The following is a 16,791-nucleotide window of genomic DNA, read 5'->3' as shown; positions in this document are numbered from 1 at the left end:
GCTCCTTCCTAAATTTGTGTGTGTCGGCAGAGTGCCCAAAATGACTTTTTTCAGGAACATAAACTGGAGGTTTGATCGAGCACTTTCGAAAATGGCTAGAAATAGGGGGGTTTGAAATAAAAAGAAAATCTGTTCACGAGCAAACTGTCATCATAAAGCTCCATACATCGTTGTTTTTCCGGTATTTTTTTTTTTTTTTGCAGCAGCAGCAGCAGAAGACGATTTACTACAGGCTTTTATTTTTGTGCAGGAAACAAATTGTCACACTGTTTGCTCATTGTTAAAAAAAACTAAAATCGCAGGTTTACTAAGAAACTATTTACGAAAGATTTTTTCGTCATCTGTTACAGTTATTTCGCCGAGTACAGTCGTGACCAAAAGTAAGAGCCCCCTCCCCCCTGTGTTCCGCCGCTCGAGGGTGGCGCCCCCATGAAGATAGGTGAGCTTCGGAACTCGAGGGAGGGGGCTTTTACCTTGGCGCACGACCTTGCATTACGAGTCTAGTACGCAACACTCGCACGTCCATGCGAATCTTGCGTGCCTTTGTACACTGCAAAAACATTCATTCAGCATTACAGCGGCCATTTTAAACAATCAAGGCCTTCAAGACGGCGTCGTTATAGTGTATAGCGCCTAATACAATGATGTCAATAAGACGTCCGGCCAGTACCTGTGTTTTGGGCTCTCGATCCTGAAACTTGCTTTCCTAACTTTTACTAAAATTAAACTACTTTGTAAATGACAGAGCTTAAAAGAAGTCTAAAATCACCAGTCGACCAAAGACATCCCCCTTCAAAAAGCACAATATATCCGCTAATTTCCGTGCGGTTTCTTTATCTTTACGCACGTTCTCTAGAAGGCGCATTGTCAGGTACAGAAATCGGGTTAAACTCGATATTTAAGAAATCTGTTCGTGGGTTCAAGAACTGTGTAAAGTCGGGTTTAACGCGAAAACGAAGGGCCCCTGATACACTACGTATAAGAAGCTACAACTCTGCGACGCCGGTGGTCAAGGATAGATTTAAAATGGAGGTCAGTGTCTCCCTTCCTCCATCGAGTAAGAAGTTTCCTTGATACCTTTTTTTTTCTCTACACAGAAAGCTCAATACATGCATTGTGCAAGTAGGACCGCCATCTCCAAAAATTCACAAGTCTCGTAAATCTGGCCCTGCAGACAGTTAGGAGCATGACAGTAACGGTCGGTACGGTGAGACGTTTGTTAGGTTGGAATATATGTTGCACAGGTGTTACGTCACTTTAAGATTGCACGCAATGGTGTCCAGCATCAGTGCCACCAAGGTGGGAAGCATACGCTGGATGTGTTGTTGCTTGAAAATGTACTCTGTATGAGTGTGTGTTATCACACATATTCTTGTTTTTTTTTCTTCTCATTGCACGCTCCCCATTTTCAGGTGATCGCTAGGATATTCTACTGTGTAAATAGGTCGTGGAGTGGCAGGATCACCATTCCCGAACTCAGGAAAAGCAACTTTTTGCAGGTAAAGTAAGTCCGCCTTCCCGGGCTGCCTTCTCAGAGGCCACGCGTCTGCGTTTCCACACTGTAAACAGAAGGGAGTTAAAAGGGAGTAAAGTCCCCTAGCGTACACCCTTTAGAAAAGGAGTGCTCTATAGAGCTTATTTTCTTTTTACTCCCACATAGGTGTATTCGTGTTTAGTGTGCATACTGAACAACAAATGAACTGCAGGAAGAAGTACGTAATTATAATGACACCGACAGCAAGATATGACTTTCGATTCTACTCTGATCTCATCGTCTGACGCGTTGACCGGCCAATTAACGTGACCGCGACGTCACTCCAGTCAGTGACGAACAGTAAATATAATGAGATGAATAGAACTGAAAAATATCCGTTTTATTATTATGGCCCTGATGTCTCACTTTTTAAAGCATTTAGAAGAGGCGGCCTCAACGGCTTATTTAAATTTACGATGATTTTCATCGTAGCCGCATTTCATACCGTTCTCGCATGACCTGAAAAAATTATCACTAGAACAACTTGATTTTATGTTACTGCCGTGCTCAGTGAGGCGAAAGCTGTAGTTATCTCTTGTGAACTGATTTTGCTGCTTGCTTTGTAGCGATGTTTTTTTTTTTTTTTATTGCATACTGCAGGCCGTGAGGCCCAAGCAGGAGTGGATACGATGTTTACGATGAGGGATGTTTACGATGAGACACTGATGATCTTTATGAAACGTCATCTAAAATGCTCTATCAATGCGCACGCCCCCCCCCCCCCCCTCCTATTTTGCATGACCGTTTAAGCAGTAAACAGGAACTAAAAACAAAATCATTGCACTTAATTAGAATTCCGAGGGCATAAACTCGTACCTTTCGGACACATCAGAACTAGCTAATACCGCACAGCTCGGTCACCAAGATAAACCGCAGATTTCTCAACTGCCCTTACTCGGAATGTTTATGCTAGGCATCATCAAAGATGGGGTCTCTTCGACTTACACAGGGGCTGCGACTGGGCGATACCCTATCGTGCAATGACATATCCAACACCGCATAATATGCAGATCCTCTGTTTTTCCGTGTGCATCCCTTTAAATAGTGAAGAAATAGCCACATACACCTGTTATGAAATGTCGTAGCCATTGCCATTTTATTGGCGGTTTTTTTTATTTTGCTTGTTTAAGCCATTAAGTGCGTTAGCTCCCTTGAATGCAGCTAACGGTTACATTTATGTTCGTCCTTCCACTGACCCTGCAAAGCCCTCCCGGTCCGCTCTTTCGCATGTGATGTCGGTGGCAGGGTTGGTGCCAAAGTCAGCATGAATATCTGTGAACTTAGGTGCTGTCCCTATTGGAGGACGAAGAAGATATCAACCAGATCACGGAGTATTTCTCGTACGAGCACTTCTACGTCATCTACTGCAAATTCTGGGAACTCGACAAGGACCACGACCTCTACATCGACCGGTACGACCTGTCCAGGCACAATGAAGGGGGTACGTACCTATTTGACCACTGTCACGAACACTGCTTCGGTCATTCCCTCAACGAGCACTGGTGGAAGTCGTGCAGTCTAAACCCAGGAAATAATTTAAATTCTTTCAGCGTAAGTTTTGTTTTTTATTCGATAGCATTAAAGTACCGTGGGCCACAATGCGCCGTTGATTATAAAGTTCTCCTTATGGCTGGAGGGAAGTGTCATCACCACACGGGAGCATTCGCATTGGATGCTTGGGAGTGACGCCATCAGTCCGGAAGTGACGACATTTCCGGTAAAGGAATCAACAGTTTCTAATGCTACCGCTTTGCCTATGCATAATGGTATTAGGTGTCCCTGTAAATTTTTCTCCCCTTGTGTCTCGCCTAACTATCCACGTGTACGGCAATGTTGTGGTTTTATAGGCACCCGCATAATCTTTCTATGGGCATGAATATGATTCGACTCCTCAAAAGGTTGAGAGGTTAACCTTGTGTGTTTCTTTTGAGAGGCCTAACCGTGCTGTAATGCATTCCAATGCGGCACAGGTTTAAGACAAACCATAATAACGCCGTACCTTGCGCCAGCTACAGCATTTCTAAGCGCGTTGCTTACGTAAACGAATTGCTGAACGCACCACAATCGTACTCGCGTTAACTGAGTACAGTGATCGTTTACCAAATTTACTCCAAAGGGAGTCAAAACCACGGCAAAGGCTACACCTGTAACGCATGTTCGAACCACAGCCCCACAATACTAGACGTGCCATATCATAATCATCATCATCAGTCTAACTACGACGACTGCAGGACAAAGGACTCTCCCATTTATATTCAATTAACACTGTCCTGTTCCAGCTGCGGCCGCCTTACGCCCACCATACAGAATACATAACACAGCAAACTGCTGACAGACATGCCCCTCATCCAATAAGAGAAAAAAAGGACGTTTGTAGTGAACTCACAAATTAAATTATTAGAACAGGTATGGTTTTAAGCCTGCCGAAACGTCGTGTTTCAGTTCTATTCTCGTTCGAGCCCATATAAGTGCAAGAAGACAGATCGGCGTTCCTTACTCCGTGTGGTCATATCTGCCTTATTATAGCTTTATCAAAAGAGTGAGAAGATTTGCGTTAGGCTTGAGGATGCTATTTGAGTGCAGCTCTGTCCAATATCCTGAGTTGCTTAATTCACCTTCTGTTTATCGTGATAACCTGACCACTGTTCGCTTCTTTTACTTGACAGCCATATCCATGCGGATGATCGACAGGATTTTCTCCGGCGCCGTCACGCGGTGAGCGCTCCTGTTTTGTCGTCTTTTGTGTAGGGCTAAGGTGCGCTTACATTGAAAGCCCATCGTTCACGTTTTCCGCTCGTTGACTTCTGAAGTGCTACACACCCCTTTGTATACTCTCATCGTGCTGAGCACTTTGAGCGCGAATTCGTCCACGTTGAAAGAGTACCTGTGACAAGCACGAAATTATTTGGGGCGTGGCCTGTTAACGGCATCGCCCGGTGTCAAAAATACCACAAAATATTTTGTAGCTTTGTCGTAACGACAGATTTTTCTGTTGTTTTGTTTTATTTATCTTTAGTAGCCTAGTTAATTTAGTATTTTTCGGTAGTTCCGTACTAGTTTTGAGTAGAAACTACTCGAAATTCTGTTGTTGCTACAAAATATTCTGTTCTTACAAGTTTTGGTCAAAAACTTTACAGAAAATCTGTTGTGACGACAGAAACTTTTCTGTTGTACAGTCTAGCCCGGTTATAACGAAGTCGGCGGGAATCGGAAATCACTTCGCTATATCCGCTATTTCGTAATATGCGGACTACGAAAAAAAATGCAAACATCGGCATACCGATTTATTGCCGCTGAAAGAAGTCGTCCAGCGTCCCCTGAACACGGTTCGCGAAGATTGCGGCTTCCATACCATCTAACTGCGAACCAAAGATCTAGTCGAACTCCGGACTCCCGAGGTACATCCGTAGCGTCTCAACAGCTGCGATGGCCGCTGCGGAGGTGACCGGCTTAGGGGCACAACTAGCATCGTCGCATTCGCTGTCGGAGGCGCTCTCCGCCAAGGTCTCTTCCATGACACTCCCGGCAACTTCTTCAGTCGTCAAGTCCTCGGTGGCAACAAGGTCTTCGTCGGCGAAAACGAAGTCCATGTGGCTTAGACCCGCAGGCACAAGCTTAGACCCGCAGGCACAAAAAACCGTCTCTGTTCTTCTTTACATTTTACCCTGCGCGGCGTGCTCTACCGCTCAACGCCGTGACGCCGTTCAAGGACGGCGCAACACGAGACCGGCGTGCCATGCGATGCAGTGAAGCAACCTTTCGCTCCGCAGGAGAGCAGACGACGCCACGAAAGGACGCCGTCAGCCGAATTTTGCTCTTATTTTCGCGGAAAAAATCGCCTCAAGGACGCAAAAATGTGTTGATTGGCAGATTATTTTTCGGTTGGTATTAAATCTCTTCGTTATATCCGCTGACGCGCTCTTATTTACTTCGTTAAAACCGGACCCAAAATGTATTGAAAATGCAAAAATGGGAATGGGAAATTGAAATCCCTTTGTTATAACCGCTATTGCGCTATACGTGGCTTCGTTATAAACGGGCTAGACTGTATTTGCTACAGTGTTTGCATGTGCGCACGCAGGTCACGTGAATAAGTGCGGATACTTGTGGATGACTTGCACGTGGCGTTTTGTTTACCATAATGAGCCATGCTGTTTGAGATACGCGGATCATGCGCAGCCCCGCAGCTTTGTATAGTGCCCTATGCTTCGCCTAAAGTGACTCCCGTGAATTCTATGCGCAGAGCATAAGATTAACACGGATGGCTGTATGCGAAGTGAGTGTACTCATTTTGTTCTTACATCGATTTCTTGTGTTCTTCCGTGCACATCAGGGGACCCGTCCAGAAGGAAGGAAAGATGAGCTACAGTGAATTCGTCTGGTTCATCATGTCCGAGGAAGACAAGAGGCATCCCAGGAGGTGCGTTTAGCAATACGTTAACATTTCGCGGCTCTTTGGTGAAACATTTTTAGTGAAACGAAGTGATCTCGTTTGTCGCCAGGACGCCCATTTGTTAAAACTTTATTACTCGATCGCGGAGTAATTTACCCTTAGTCCCCTAGACACCTGTCCTCATTTCACTCGCGCACTAAATTTGTCTTGCGAGCAAGATTGGGACAGAAGGACAGATGGTTATAATATTTGTCCATAGCGGACTCCAGGCTGTCCTTTTTCGTGCGGCAAACGTGGCGGCGATCTTCGAAATGACAGCTACTAACATCGCGATGAGATCTCCTTCGTTCGCGGTCCGTCTGCCAGGCAGACAAAAACCTATTGTGGTACGTCAGGATTTCCTTGTGTCTCGTTTCGTGCGCATCACAGATGTTTTTGAGAAAAAGCAGAGAAGCATATCTGATTTCAGCATTAGTACCCGATTACCCACTATGCGCAGTCTAATGATACGCCGAGTGGAAACGAGGCGTCGGAAGGAACGGGACGTTCAAATATTGTTTCATATGCGAAGCGAACACTGACAAACACCTCCCCTCCCCCCCTCCCCTTTCGTCTTTGCCTAGTGCTGACTTCGTTACGCGACGTTCAATGTTAAGTCAGTGCTTGTTGAATGATGTTCTAGTATTATGTACAGCGGTGCAAAAAATAGTAGGAACGTGCTTCCAACGCATCCTTTTGCTGCACCAAATGATACGCGGTACGGTACTCGCATACTGTGCTTTTAAAAAAAAAAATTCGCCGATGAAACTTTGCGGTACGAACGAAATGAGACCACTCGTTTTTTGTTAGCATGACGCAGAGCGAGGAAACTAAGGTTGATTCATCGTGAAGCGAAAGGCTTTCATTCCGCTGAGCGCCGCCATGCTCCCCGTCATGTCAGGAGCAGCCTGAGGTAAGCTGGGAACGAACCCGACACTTCGCCGCCATTTTACAGGCGGAGGAAATTCACTCCGCGAGTAAAGTAAGGACGAATGGTCGGATTTGTGTCTAGCCGACCTCATGCTGCTTTACTGGCGCAGGTAATTAGCCCAGTGTATTGGAAATTGATGGCTTTACTCTGGTCCTTTGCAGGACCGGCTTTTACCAGTGCACGTCCAATATTGGGCCGATGAAATGTGCCTCTTGGGGACGGCGGCGGCGCTGCCATTTTGTCCATGGAGTAAATTTACTCCTCAAACAAAATAGCCTCAGCTAACGGACCGACGCCAAGCTCCCCACAAATTAACGCTAGCGCAATGTCATTCCAATTCAACAAAAGAGTTCAAAGCTTCAGCGCTCCGTGCTCGCTCACAAGTGGGCATCAGTAATTTAGGATAGAAAAAAAAAACTATTTCAGTGAATAAACGCCTTATAATTCCGGTAGTCGGCACTTTGTCTGCATACCAGGCAATGTCAGCCTCCGTTACGGCTGTAGCATGAGCACGCAAAGACGTCACTGTCCTCTTGTGAGCTCACCGGAGGTTAGGCTTTCATTAGTTAAAGCTTTACCATTCCTACACTCTTAACAAGAATACGCCTATATGGGAGTAAAAAGGGAGTAAGTTGTCTTCTAGTGAAAGGGCGTGCACTAGACAGCTTACCCCCCCCCCCCCCCAACCTTTTTATTCCTTTCTGTTTAGAGTGTACTCTTTTGCTCAAAGCTATTGTACACACCGCAATAGCTTGTGGGCGCCACTCGGCAGACAATCCGACATAAAACATTCTCCTCCTTGGGTGGGTACCGTGCAGCATCGAGTACTGGTTCCGGTGCATGGACATCGACGGCGACGGATACCTGTCCATGTACGAGCTGGAGTATTTCTACGAGGAGCAACTCACGCGCATGGAGGCACTGGGGATCGAGACTCTGCCCTTCAGCGACTGCCTCTGCCAGGTACGCCATGAGCGTGTCCTTTGAGCATTTCGTCCCTCGGCTTTCCAAGCCTCCGTTTGCTCCGAGTGATATGCTAACAGCCTCCTGTTCACGGTGACGGGCTGTGCAGATGCTCGACATGGTGCAGCCGAGGCAGAAGGGCAAGGTGTCGCTGGCCGACCTGAAGCGGTGCAAGATGACGCCCATCTTCTTCGACACCTTTTTCAACCTCGAGAAGTACCTGGACCACGAGCAGCGCGACCCGTTCGCCTCGCGGGTACGAACACTGTGCACTGTATACGGGAACCTATAGTACAATGAGCGCACATTCACTCTAGTCTCACTGAAAAACGAAATAGGTTTTCTCGCAGAGGCAAGCCTACATGATCGCCTTGCCTCATGTCCAACTGATCCGTTCAAGTTCGCTTTGTGACACGCTCACATATAGACTGTGTTTGTGCTCTAGTCGATGTGCGCGGCCACGCTGAAAATGCGAGGTACTCGGCTACGGCGTCTTAAGACTCTGATGCTGTTTTCTTCTGTGAAACTCCTACAAACAGCTGTCGTTGTCAAATGGTCTCTGTTGGCGGAGTTGAATACAGACCAGCATCGTTGTGGTCTGCGAAACAAATTATCGTCTGTTATAGAAAACCCGGGCCCACTTTTTAAACTCCACGCAAGTGGTATAAAGCCGGGCGCCTCACTTCCTGGTGCAAGGGTTGTGTGCTTGGACCGCGAGGGCTCACCATTTGCTTTACGATATACTTACGTCACTTGCCATATCTCTTTTTTCCCTTGTGCTCGCACTGCGGTTCAGCCAGTGGCACTGCGAATAATGCTTTGTTTGATATGTGCCTAAAATTAGGCTTTGGGTGGAGCTCTAGTGCTTTCCCTCAGTACCGTTCCCATATTACGCTAGCAACTAATGAACCTTCTATCTTGGTCGCTTATATAGATATTCCGGTAGTAATCACCTCGTGTTAACACTAACTGTGGGTTTTGTATTTGTCAGGACCACGACGGAGACGGACTGGAAATTTCCGACTGGGACCGTTATGCCGCCGACGAGTACGAGCTCCTGGTGGCTGAAGAAGGAAATTTTGAGAACCACGAACTGTAAGTGTGCTCGTGATCACGCCGCCGTGAAATCGGCTTTGAAACCGCAGCGGTCACATATTGCTACATGATACATGATAGTCAGGTCTATTGCTCGAAACCTTACTGTGTTACTAGAGCATTCGGCTGGTAACCAGTTTCTACTGCTTAGCCTGACCTTGAATGTGTGCTATTGAATTTGTAGGCGTTAAGTCTTTGTGACCGCCAAGTTTTCGTCAAGCATCACTCTCTGTAAGTAGTTGTCGATCATCATCATCATCATCATCAGCCTGACTACGCCCACTGCAGGGCAAAGGTCTCTCCCATGTCTCTCCAATTAACCCTGTCCTTCGCCAGCCGCGGCCACCATATTCCCGCAAATTTCTTAATCTCATCCGCCCACCTAATTTTCTGCCGCCCCCTGCTACGTTTGCCTTCTCTTGGAATCCACTCCGTTACCCTTAAGGACCAGCGGTTATCTTGCCTTCGCATTACATGCCCTGCCCAAGCCCACTTCTTCCTCTTGATTTCAACTAGGATATCATTAACGCGCGTTTGTTCTCTCACCCACTCCGCCTGCTTCCGATCTCTTAACGTTACACCTATCATTTTTCTTTCCATAGCTCGCTGCGTTGTCCTTAACTTAAGCTGAACCCTCTTTGTTAGCCTCCACGTTTCTGCCCCATAGGTGAGTACCGGTAGGATACAGCTGTTGTATACTTTTCTCTTCAGGGATATTGGTAAGCTACCATTCATGATCTGAGAGAACCTGCCATATGCGCTCCACCCCATTCTTATTCTTCCAGTTATTTCCCTCTCATGATCCGGATCCGCGGCCACTACCTGCCCTAAGTAGACATATTCTCGTACTACTTCCAGCATCTGGCTACCAATTGCGAACTGCTGTTCCCTTGCTAGGCTGTTGAACATTACCTTGGTTTTCTGCATGTTAATTCTTAGCCCCACCGTTCTGCTCTGCCTGTCTAACTGATTGATCATGCTTTGCAGTTCTTGTCCTGAGTGGCTTAGCAAGGCAATGTCATCAGCCGAGGGTTTATTGGTTTGTTCATGGAAGGTTGTGGCCAAGTACTACACCAGGGTGGCCGAATGCTCTTCTGGTGAGGAAGTGCGTTGTCGGTTCTGGTCACCGAAATCAGGCCGCACTCCAAGCCTGGTTATGCAATTCCATCGACACGCGGAGTTTTTTTTTTAATCCGGTGGAGAATTGCGTGGCACCGGGATTCGAACCCCGGTCCTCTTGCACGCGAGGCGGGTGCTCTACCTCTACGCCATCGCTGCAAATGCTGTCGATACGCTCGTCTTAATAAGAAAAGCAGAGAATGGCACTGATATACGAACAGAGCCGGGCTTGCTACCGCTTTCTTTCCATCGAAGCTGGTCATTCTGTCATGTCTACCTGAGATATCGCGAGAAATTTTGACTGCATTCGCTATGGTTTTGCCTTTTCCAATGTCTTAAAATCTGGATTCGGAGTCTTAGTTGGCGATACATAAAAAGATAGCATCTCGCTTCAAGAAACTGCAGTGTCGCTTCCTTTCCTGTTTCCTCTGTTCTTCTTGTCCATATTTACTTTTGTGTTCTATGCAGCTTGTACGGCGACTACGACCCGGACGAGGACGAATTGTCGCCAAACCTGGAGAAGCTGACGGCTCCGTTGCGGTGCCGCACAGGCCGCCAGGGTCGCCTGGACGACGACGAGTACGACTACGCGGAGTCCGACACCGACTATCACTACTAAAGCCTTCAGTGATGGCTGAAGCTGTGAACGGTCTACGTGCCGTGCACGTAGACTCTTCATCGGCTGCGCGCATGTCAGTATTTGACGAACAAGTCTGTGCGCTTTCACCACCTCTGTTGCACAAACGGTGCTACGTTCCGCTGCCTTTGCAGCATGCACAAACTCGTGTCTGTGATCGTCAAACATGCGGCAGCAGCGCTTACGCAAGCGCGCTATCTGGACAAGGAAAACACGGAAGACCTCGTGAAGACAGCACGGCCTTCTGGTGAGGTGCGTCTGATCGCAAGTGTGCCGTATACGAACAGGGCGGTTGTCTTCATGAAGTCAGCTGTCTGCCTGTCAGCCTGACCCACATAAACCTTCAACCTTCAAGTGGGGCGTTCAAGTTGGGTTTGTCCATGAAGTTCTTCCGTGCTCGACGATATTTCACTATAGCTTTACAGTCTGCAGTACATCCGTCCAAGTGTTTCTTTCATCTGGTATGAATAGAGCTTGGAATTATGAATTGTAATGCTCTGGAAACCAGGGCTTAAGGTGGGACAGCACGTGAAGTGAACTGTCCGATCTTGAACGTTACGTTATCTCACCTGTGGCGCCGATATCAGCCAAAGAAAACACACTCATCGGCGGATCCAACGGCAAGCGTTGTGGTACGCTTGCACTTGGTGAAGGGCTTAAGGCGTTCATGGGACTCGGAGGATATCTCCTTCATGCAGAGGACAATGCGTTCGAAACTACGAAACTATGACACCTTGAATCTGTTCGCACAAGGTGCCAAGATGCCTGCGCAAGCCGCGTAGGAGCCGTCACGTGTTCTGTAACGCATTGTGCCGGTACTGTGTGGGCTGACCTGTGAGCTGGAACTGACCTGGCTGCACTACAAGAGGTGGCGTCGGTGATACGTATAAAAACAAAGTGCGGGCGGTTTTTGAGGCCCGCCGAAGTTTCATGCCGTGACTGTGGATATACTGCTGTCTATAGGACAAGAACTATGACTTAGTTCGAATTGCTGCGAATCGTTTCACTATTATATTGATACAGGGAGACCGTCCTTCTCTCAGCATGAGTGCAGTGTTGAAGTCACGCGTTTGTTGAGCCGTACGGCCACAAATCGCCTGCCTTTGCAACAATGCAGCTCCGAACCTGTCTCTCTCATCCGTTGTAGATAACGCGTTCCTTTCTTTGTGATTTTACTTTTGTTAGCGTGCGTGTGCTGTATCCGCTGAGGTCTGCGTTCTCTCTAGAATGTTTTGCCTTCTGGTTTATGTTAGTGGTCGTTCAACCTTTGTTTTTGGTTTAAAGGTGAGGAATCGCGTGCTTTAAAGTGTGCGAATGCTCAGTTATCTCTGCGAATGCTACTGTTTCACACACGTTTCTCTTCAGAATCGCGAGAGGAGCAGCGTAAAGCCCTTATTTTATATTGCAAATATATTTATTGTTATAAATGAAATGTTACGGTAGATGAAGATATATGTATTTATGATAGATATAACATTACAAATTCAAGGAAAACAAATGTGTACCTAACATTGGCGAATTGAAATGCCGGGTATTCCATGTCGGCAGTATCAGGGGATTTGAGGAAAAGGAAAGAAAATACTTTGTAAAGCATTCGTACATGTACATACGCGGATGTGCCAAAAAGGACTGTGCTAACTACAAAGAGATACCGCTAGTAGGGCCTTCGATGCCTGGAAAGTTTGTATCAAGGTATGGTTGATACGGTGCATGATATAAGAAATTCAGCCTTCCTTCCAAGTTAGGCCTTTAAGTGAAAATCGAGTCAGTCAGTCTGAGATTTTAGACGGGGATTTTAGTCGCACTAAGTGCGCGCACCGCGAAGCTTTTCTAAACTTTTGTGATAGAAATCTGAAGGCCAACAAAAATTTCGCGGAGCGCGAACTCGGAAACGTTCCCATCAGCCATTGTTGCAAGACCGACACTAACGTTTTACCTCCACATGAGCTCTTATACTGCGTGTACAGCGTGAGGGTGACATATCAAGAGCCTCCCACAGGAACCTAACACTACTTATCAGATGGATGGCCAGCTCTCCACAGGCTCAAAACGCTCACCTGTTCGCGCTTAAAGGAAGAATGCTCGACGGTTTAACAGACCCTCAGGTCCTTGCGCACACACGCACACACGACCGGAAAGTTCTTTGCGGTCGCAAGTGTTCGTATCGACGCCCTGCTTCTTGATTGATTTGTTGGATCAGCGTCATTAATTGCACTCAGGTTCAAATATGTCAATTCTGAGCGAATAGGATTCACATATTTGGTCTACATATGTCAATATTACTTTACTCCCTGTGCAACCACGGCGTACCTCAGACAGTGGCGTCCCCTCTCCCATCTCTAGTCGTTTAGACCAAAGGCTCCTTATCAGGGATGAAGTTTATCGAATTCAAACTTGCAAGGGATTAGCGAACTTGGCGAGTTGCGCATTGATACTGGTGTAGAGAGTTGAAGAGTCGGCACACGAGCTTCCTCTGCTCGTCTCACTGGTCTTCGGGGAACAGCTTATTCGTCTACAAGTAGGGACGCAACTGTTGAGCTGGCAGTCCGTGCGTTAACGGTACCGTGACGTGGAGAAAGAATTTAATGATAAAGCTACATTGGAACTATGACCAATGACCGTCAAAGGGATGAGCTGCTTGTAACACGGAGGCATATTGGAGGCTTCTGAATAGCTTACCTATCGAATACATGAGCGCTGACTTGGTTGATTCCGGACCTCTGCACAACACGCTTCGGCAACTTCTAAAAGAATGAGAAACCGCTGAGTCTAAGAAATCTCTTAACTGTATGCCCCCCCCCCCCCCCCCCCCACACCATCTACTTTTTCCATATTACTGCAGAGGAAAAATGTTGTATGCTCTGAACATTTCAGGACCCAGGTAAAGCTTTGTTAGTTACCGACCTGGAGTAGCAACAAGCTGAGTGCAACATTTCTTTCTGCCATTGTTGGTTCTGGTAAGATTCAGTACGCTATTACTTTTATCAAAGGTTAAATGGTATAGTGATGAATTAAATAGTCGTGAAAGAAGTAGCTTTAGTTACTTGTTGAATCCTGCTTCCCAGTGAGCAATGAAACTGCCTTGGACGTCTTGGGGACCTCTAAGACGTCCTGTAGACGTCCTGTAGACGTCCAGTGGGGTTTTAGTGGTCATTAGGTTTTTGGCACGACACGCATTCTAGTCTCTAGAAGTGATTGGTCACTTCCACTCGAGGGTTTAGCATATGCGGCCCGTTTTCCATGCATAAGCGTCAGCGCACATTAGATTGTGAACTTGTTGCAAAATCGGTCTACGTACCTTCACACTTAGCTGCTTAACTCTGGCCAAGAAATTGTCTTAGTTCATGCACACAGTTGAAGAGACGAATATTTTCGGACATCTGCGCATTTATTAACGCCCTAAGTCGTTCATGATTAGAGCTCTTCTATTTCATAGAGCACTTAGTTACATTTTTAGTGAAATGTCACTTCCTACAGAATGCACAGTTCGTAGGGCTTTACAGAGTTTACTGTACAGATTTTGTCTCAGAACTTACTTCCTATAAAGCGTAGTGCACCACTATACGCACTTATACCTGGTCTTGAAGAAATGAGAATAGCCCTTCACAACGTTAAGTGATTGAAACAATGCGAAAAACAAGTACTAGATAAGAATACACGGGCGACGCAAGGAAAATTACCCTCATGGTACCTCCACACATCACGGTTGATTATACGTTACAGGCCCCCGGAAATTACTGTCGGAAATTACATCCCATTGTCGGAAATCACAGTACTATACTGACACAGTACCTAAGCTGTGGCCAGAGGCGCATGCGGTAGAATAATAGCGATGAGCTGCGATATAAATCTCGATCCCCATCACTTAAGGAGGGGGACAGCGCACGTATTTCGTGCATGATCACCGAAATATGTCCTCTGATGACCAAGATATTCTAAACAATAGGGCTTACCTTTTACACACAGGTAGGCACGAAGTCGACATGCCTAATTGTGCGGGGGTTACAAACAAAAGCGCAACCACGACCATCTACCAATATAACTGCGAGCAGTAGGAAATATAAGGGAAATGATGTCTTTCAACGCCATCATGCGTACATTTTCCCCCACTGTCTTACGAGCTTCTGAGCTCTTGTTCTGCTTGCAAGTTTCTTTGCGAACGGTTTGTCGTGCTTTGTGAAGAAGCCCACAAGCAAAATTTACTTTCCTGACAGGTGAGAATAGCGCTAATCTATTCTAGTGGTTTCTTTGACAAAGCAGAAAATCTGTTGCAGATATATGTTTCGACTGCAAGTCCTTCTTCCCGAGATCGAGTGAAACGTACAGTGAAGTTTGACTTCATTTGGCTCAATTTCCTTGGGGAGTATAGCTTCCACTGTTTGGCTGTTTACTGCAGGAACAAACCGTTAACAAAGCGTGTTACTAGAAAGTCGAGGTAGATCGTGTCATCTCCCCCCCCTCGGTGAGCAGAAACCAGCAACAACTGTGCCTGCCTACTGCCCAGTAGAAAAACACCACAGAAAAGTTTGTCATTACAACAGATTTTCTGTAATGTTTTGTCGCTAAAAACTTTAAGTAAGAACCGAATTTCGTGTAATTACTACAGAACTACAGACCACAGAAAAGTACGACAGAAAAAACTACAGTACTACAGAAAAACACTACAAAACAACAGAAATATCTGTCGTTACGACAAAGAATTTTGTCGTATTTTTGACATGGTTCTGTCGTTTTTTTTCCGACTGGGTGTGTAGTCGCCATGAGCTTGTACTCGTTATCGACCGCTGCGATGACACGTGACACGCCTTACAGGCACACTGTGTGAAATGTTTAACATCCACACATAAGCTGTTTATCTGCGACAACAAACGAGTCATGCATTTCTTAATCCCTCTTCTTGTTGGAAAGCCCACCAGCTCTCGTTGTTAAGCGACCACATGTATTTCACGCGCGTTTCCGGTGACTTTAGAAGTTGCAAAATAAAAGTGTTCATAGTGTAAATATGCTTTCTATACAAACCCTAAGTGGAGTCTTCAGTTTCGCTATTGCCTCTAGGCCGTGTGATCACCGAATCATAGCGTCTTTATTTTTTTCTTAACTATCGCTGCCAGCTCAAATGTCAGAAGTCCTCGCTACCACCGCCATCGCGCCAATCCTGATCTTATGTTTTGAGAGCTTTAACAATACAAGAGAGCGCTTATTCAATACTGACAGTGTATCTGTTCGTGTGACTGAGCTCTAGCCTGGTAATTATGGGAGTTTTTTGTGGAGTAGTCTCCTTGTTTTCTACAGATAGTCCTTTGTTTTTCTTTTTGTACATACGAAGGAATTTTGTGCATACGCCGAAAGCGTTGCCACTACGCACGTGTTATTTGTTTGTGCTTGTTTTCCTGAGTGCGTGTATGTAGTTGTTTGACTTCCTCACGCCGGGGACATTGTCTACCATGCGCTTAGCTCTCAAGGGGCAAGGCGTGCTTCACGGAGAAGGACCCGGCTCTACATCACCTGGAGCTCGAAGGGTCGCAGCCGGCCATCGGAGAAAAGCCTTTTATGTTGTTCTAGACGCGATGCTGCCTTCATGCATGTTTGCTCCCCTGCCACTTGTTTCCTTAGCGATGTTTTGGAAGCGTTTCTGAGATGGAATAAAACAGAGATGGCCTTTAGTGTCCGCAAAGTCCGCGTGGTGTGGATCTTATGCAGAAATGATGATAAAGCCTCGATCAAGTGCCCTCGGGGCTCCTACTGTCCCTATTAGACGTATAAATTTAATGAAACCAAGGCAAAGAGGTCTGCCAGTAAGATTTATGTCGTGTCCGGTCGCTGTGTTGAATGCAGCGAAAGACGCACACGGTACTTTTAGACTTCGTTTATTTAAAGCTGAAGAGGGTGCGACCAGCGTCGACCGAGGCAGGAGCCGAACTGGCCGCCCGAAGAAAGGAGGGAGCTGAGAAGCGTACACGGGAGGGAGTGGCTTCCCAGAACAGGAGGAGGGTGCGGGGACGCACCGTGGGGGGGCATCTGGTGACAGCGTGCGACGAGGGGCAAGTGTCGTTAGGAGGAGGATTGAGTGGTCGTTAGGA

At 46.6% G+C, this 16,791-nt stretch overlaps 1 protein-coding gene across 2 annotated transcripts in view; it reads left to right on the top strand.

The window, feature by feature from the left end:
• LOC149343429 (uncharacterized) overlaps positions 1–16,385 on the top strand; it is an 88,716-nt gene extending 72,331 nt beyond the window's left edge. For both annotated transcript variants that reach the window (XM_089545917.1, XM_089545918.1), the window contains exons 6-13: positions 1,413–1,499; positions 2,819–2,975; positions 4,201–4,249; positions 5,868–5,954; positions 7,716–7,860; positions 7,970–8,116; positions 8,852–8,955; positions 10,543–16,385. In XM_089545917.1, coding sequence (XP_089402043.1) covers positions 1,413–1,499; positions 2,819–2,975; positions 4,201–4,249; positions 5,868–5,954; positions 7,716–7,860; positions 7,970–8,116; positions 8,852–8,955; positions 10,543–10,693 — 927 coding nt within the window. In that variant the 3' untranslated portion in view covers positions 10,694–16,385. The remainder of the gene's footprint in view (positions 1–1,412; positions 1,500–2,818; positions 2,976–4,200; positions 4,250–5,867; positions 5,955–7,715; positions 7,861–7,969; positions 8,117–8,851; positions 8,956–10,542) is intronic.
• Positions 16,386–16,791: the final 406 nt, after the last annotated feature.

The sequence above is a fragment of the Amblyomma mixtum genome, chromosome 5, assembly GCF_055824585.1.
Source record: "Amblyomma mixtum isolate Tamu chromosome 5, ASM5582458v1, whole genome shotgun sequence".
Lineage (NCBI taxonomy): Eukaryota > Metazoa > Arthropoda > Arachnida > Ixodida > Ixodidae > Amblyomma > Amblyomma mixtum.
Note: the sequence above shows the minus strand (reverse complement) of the source record. Positions and strands in the feature narration are given on the sequence as shown.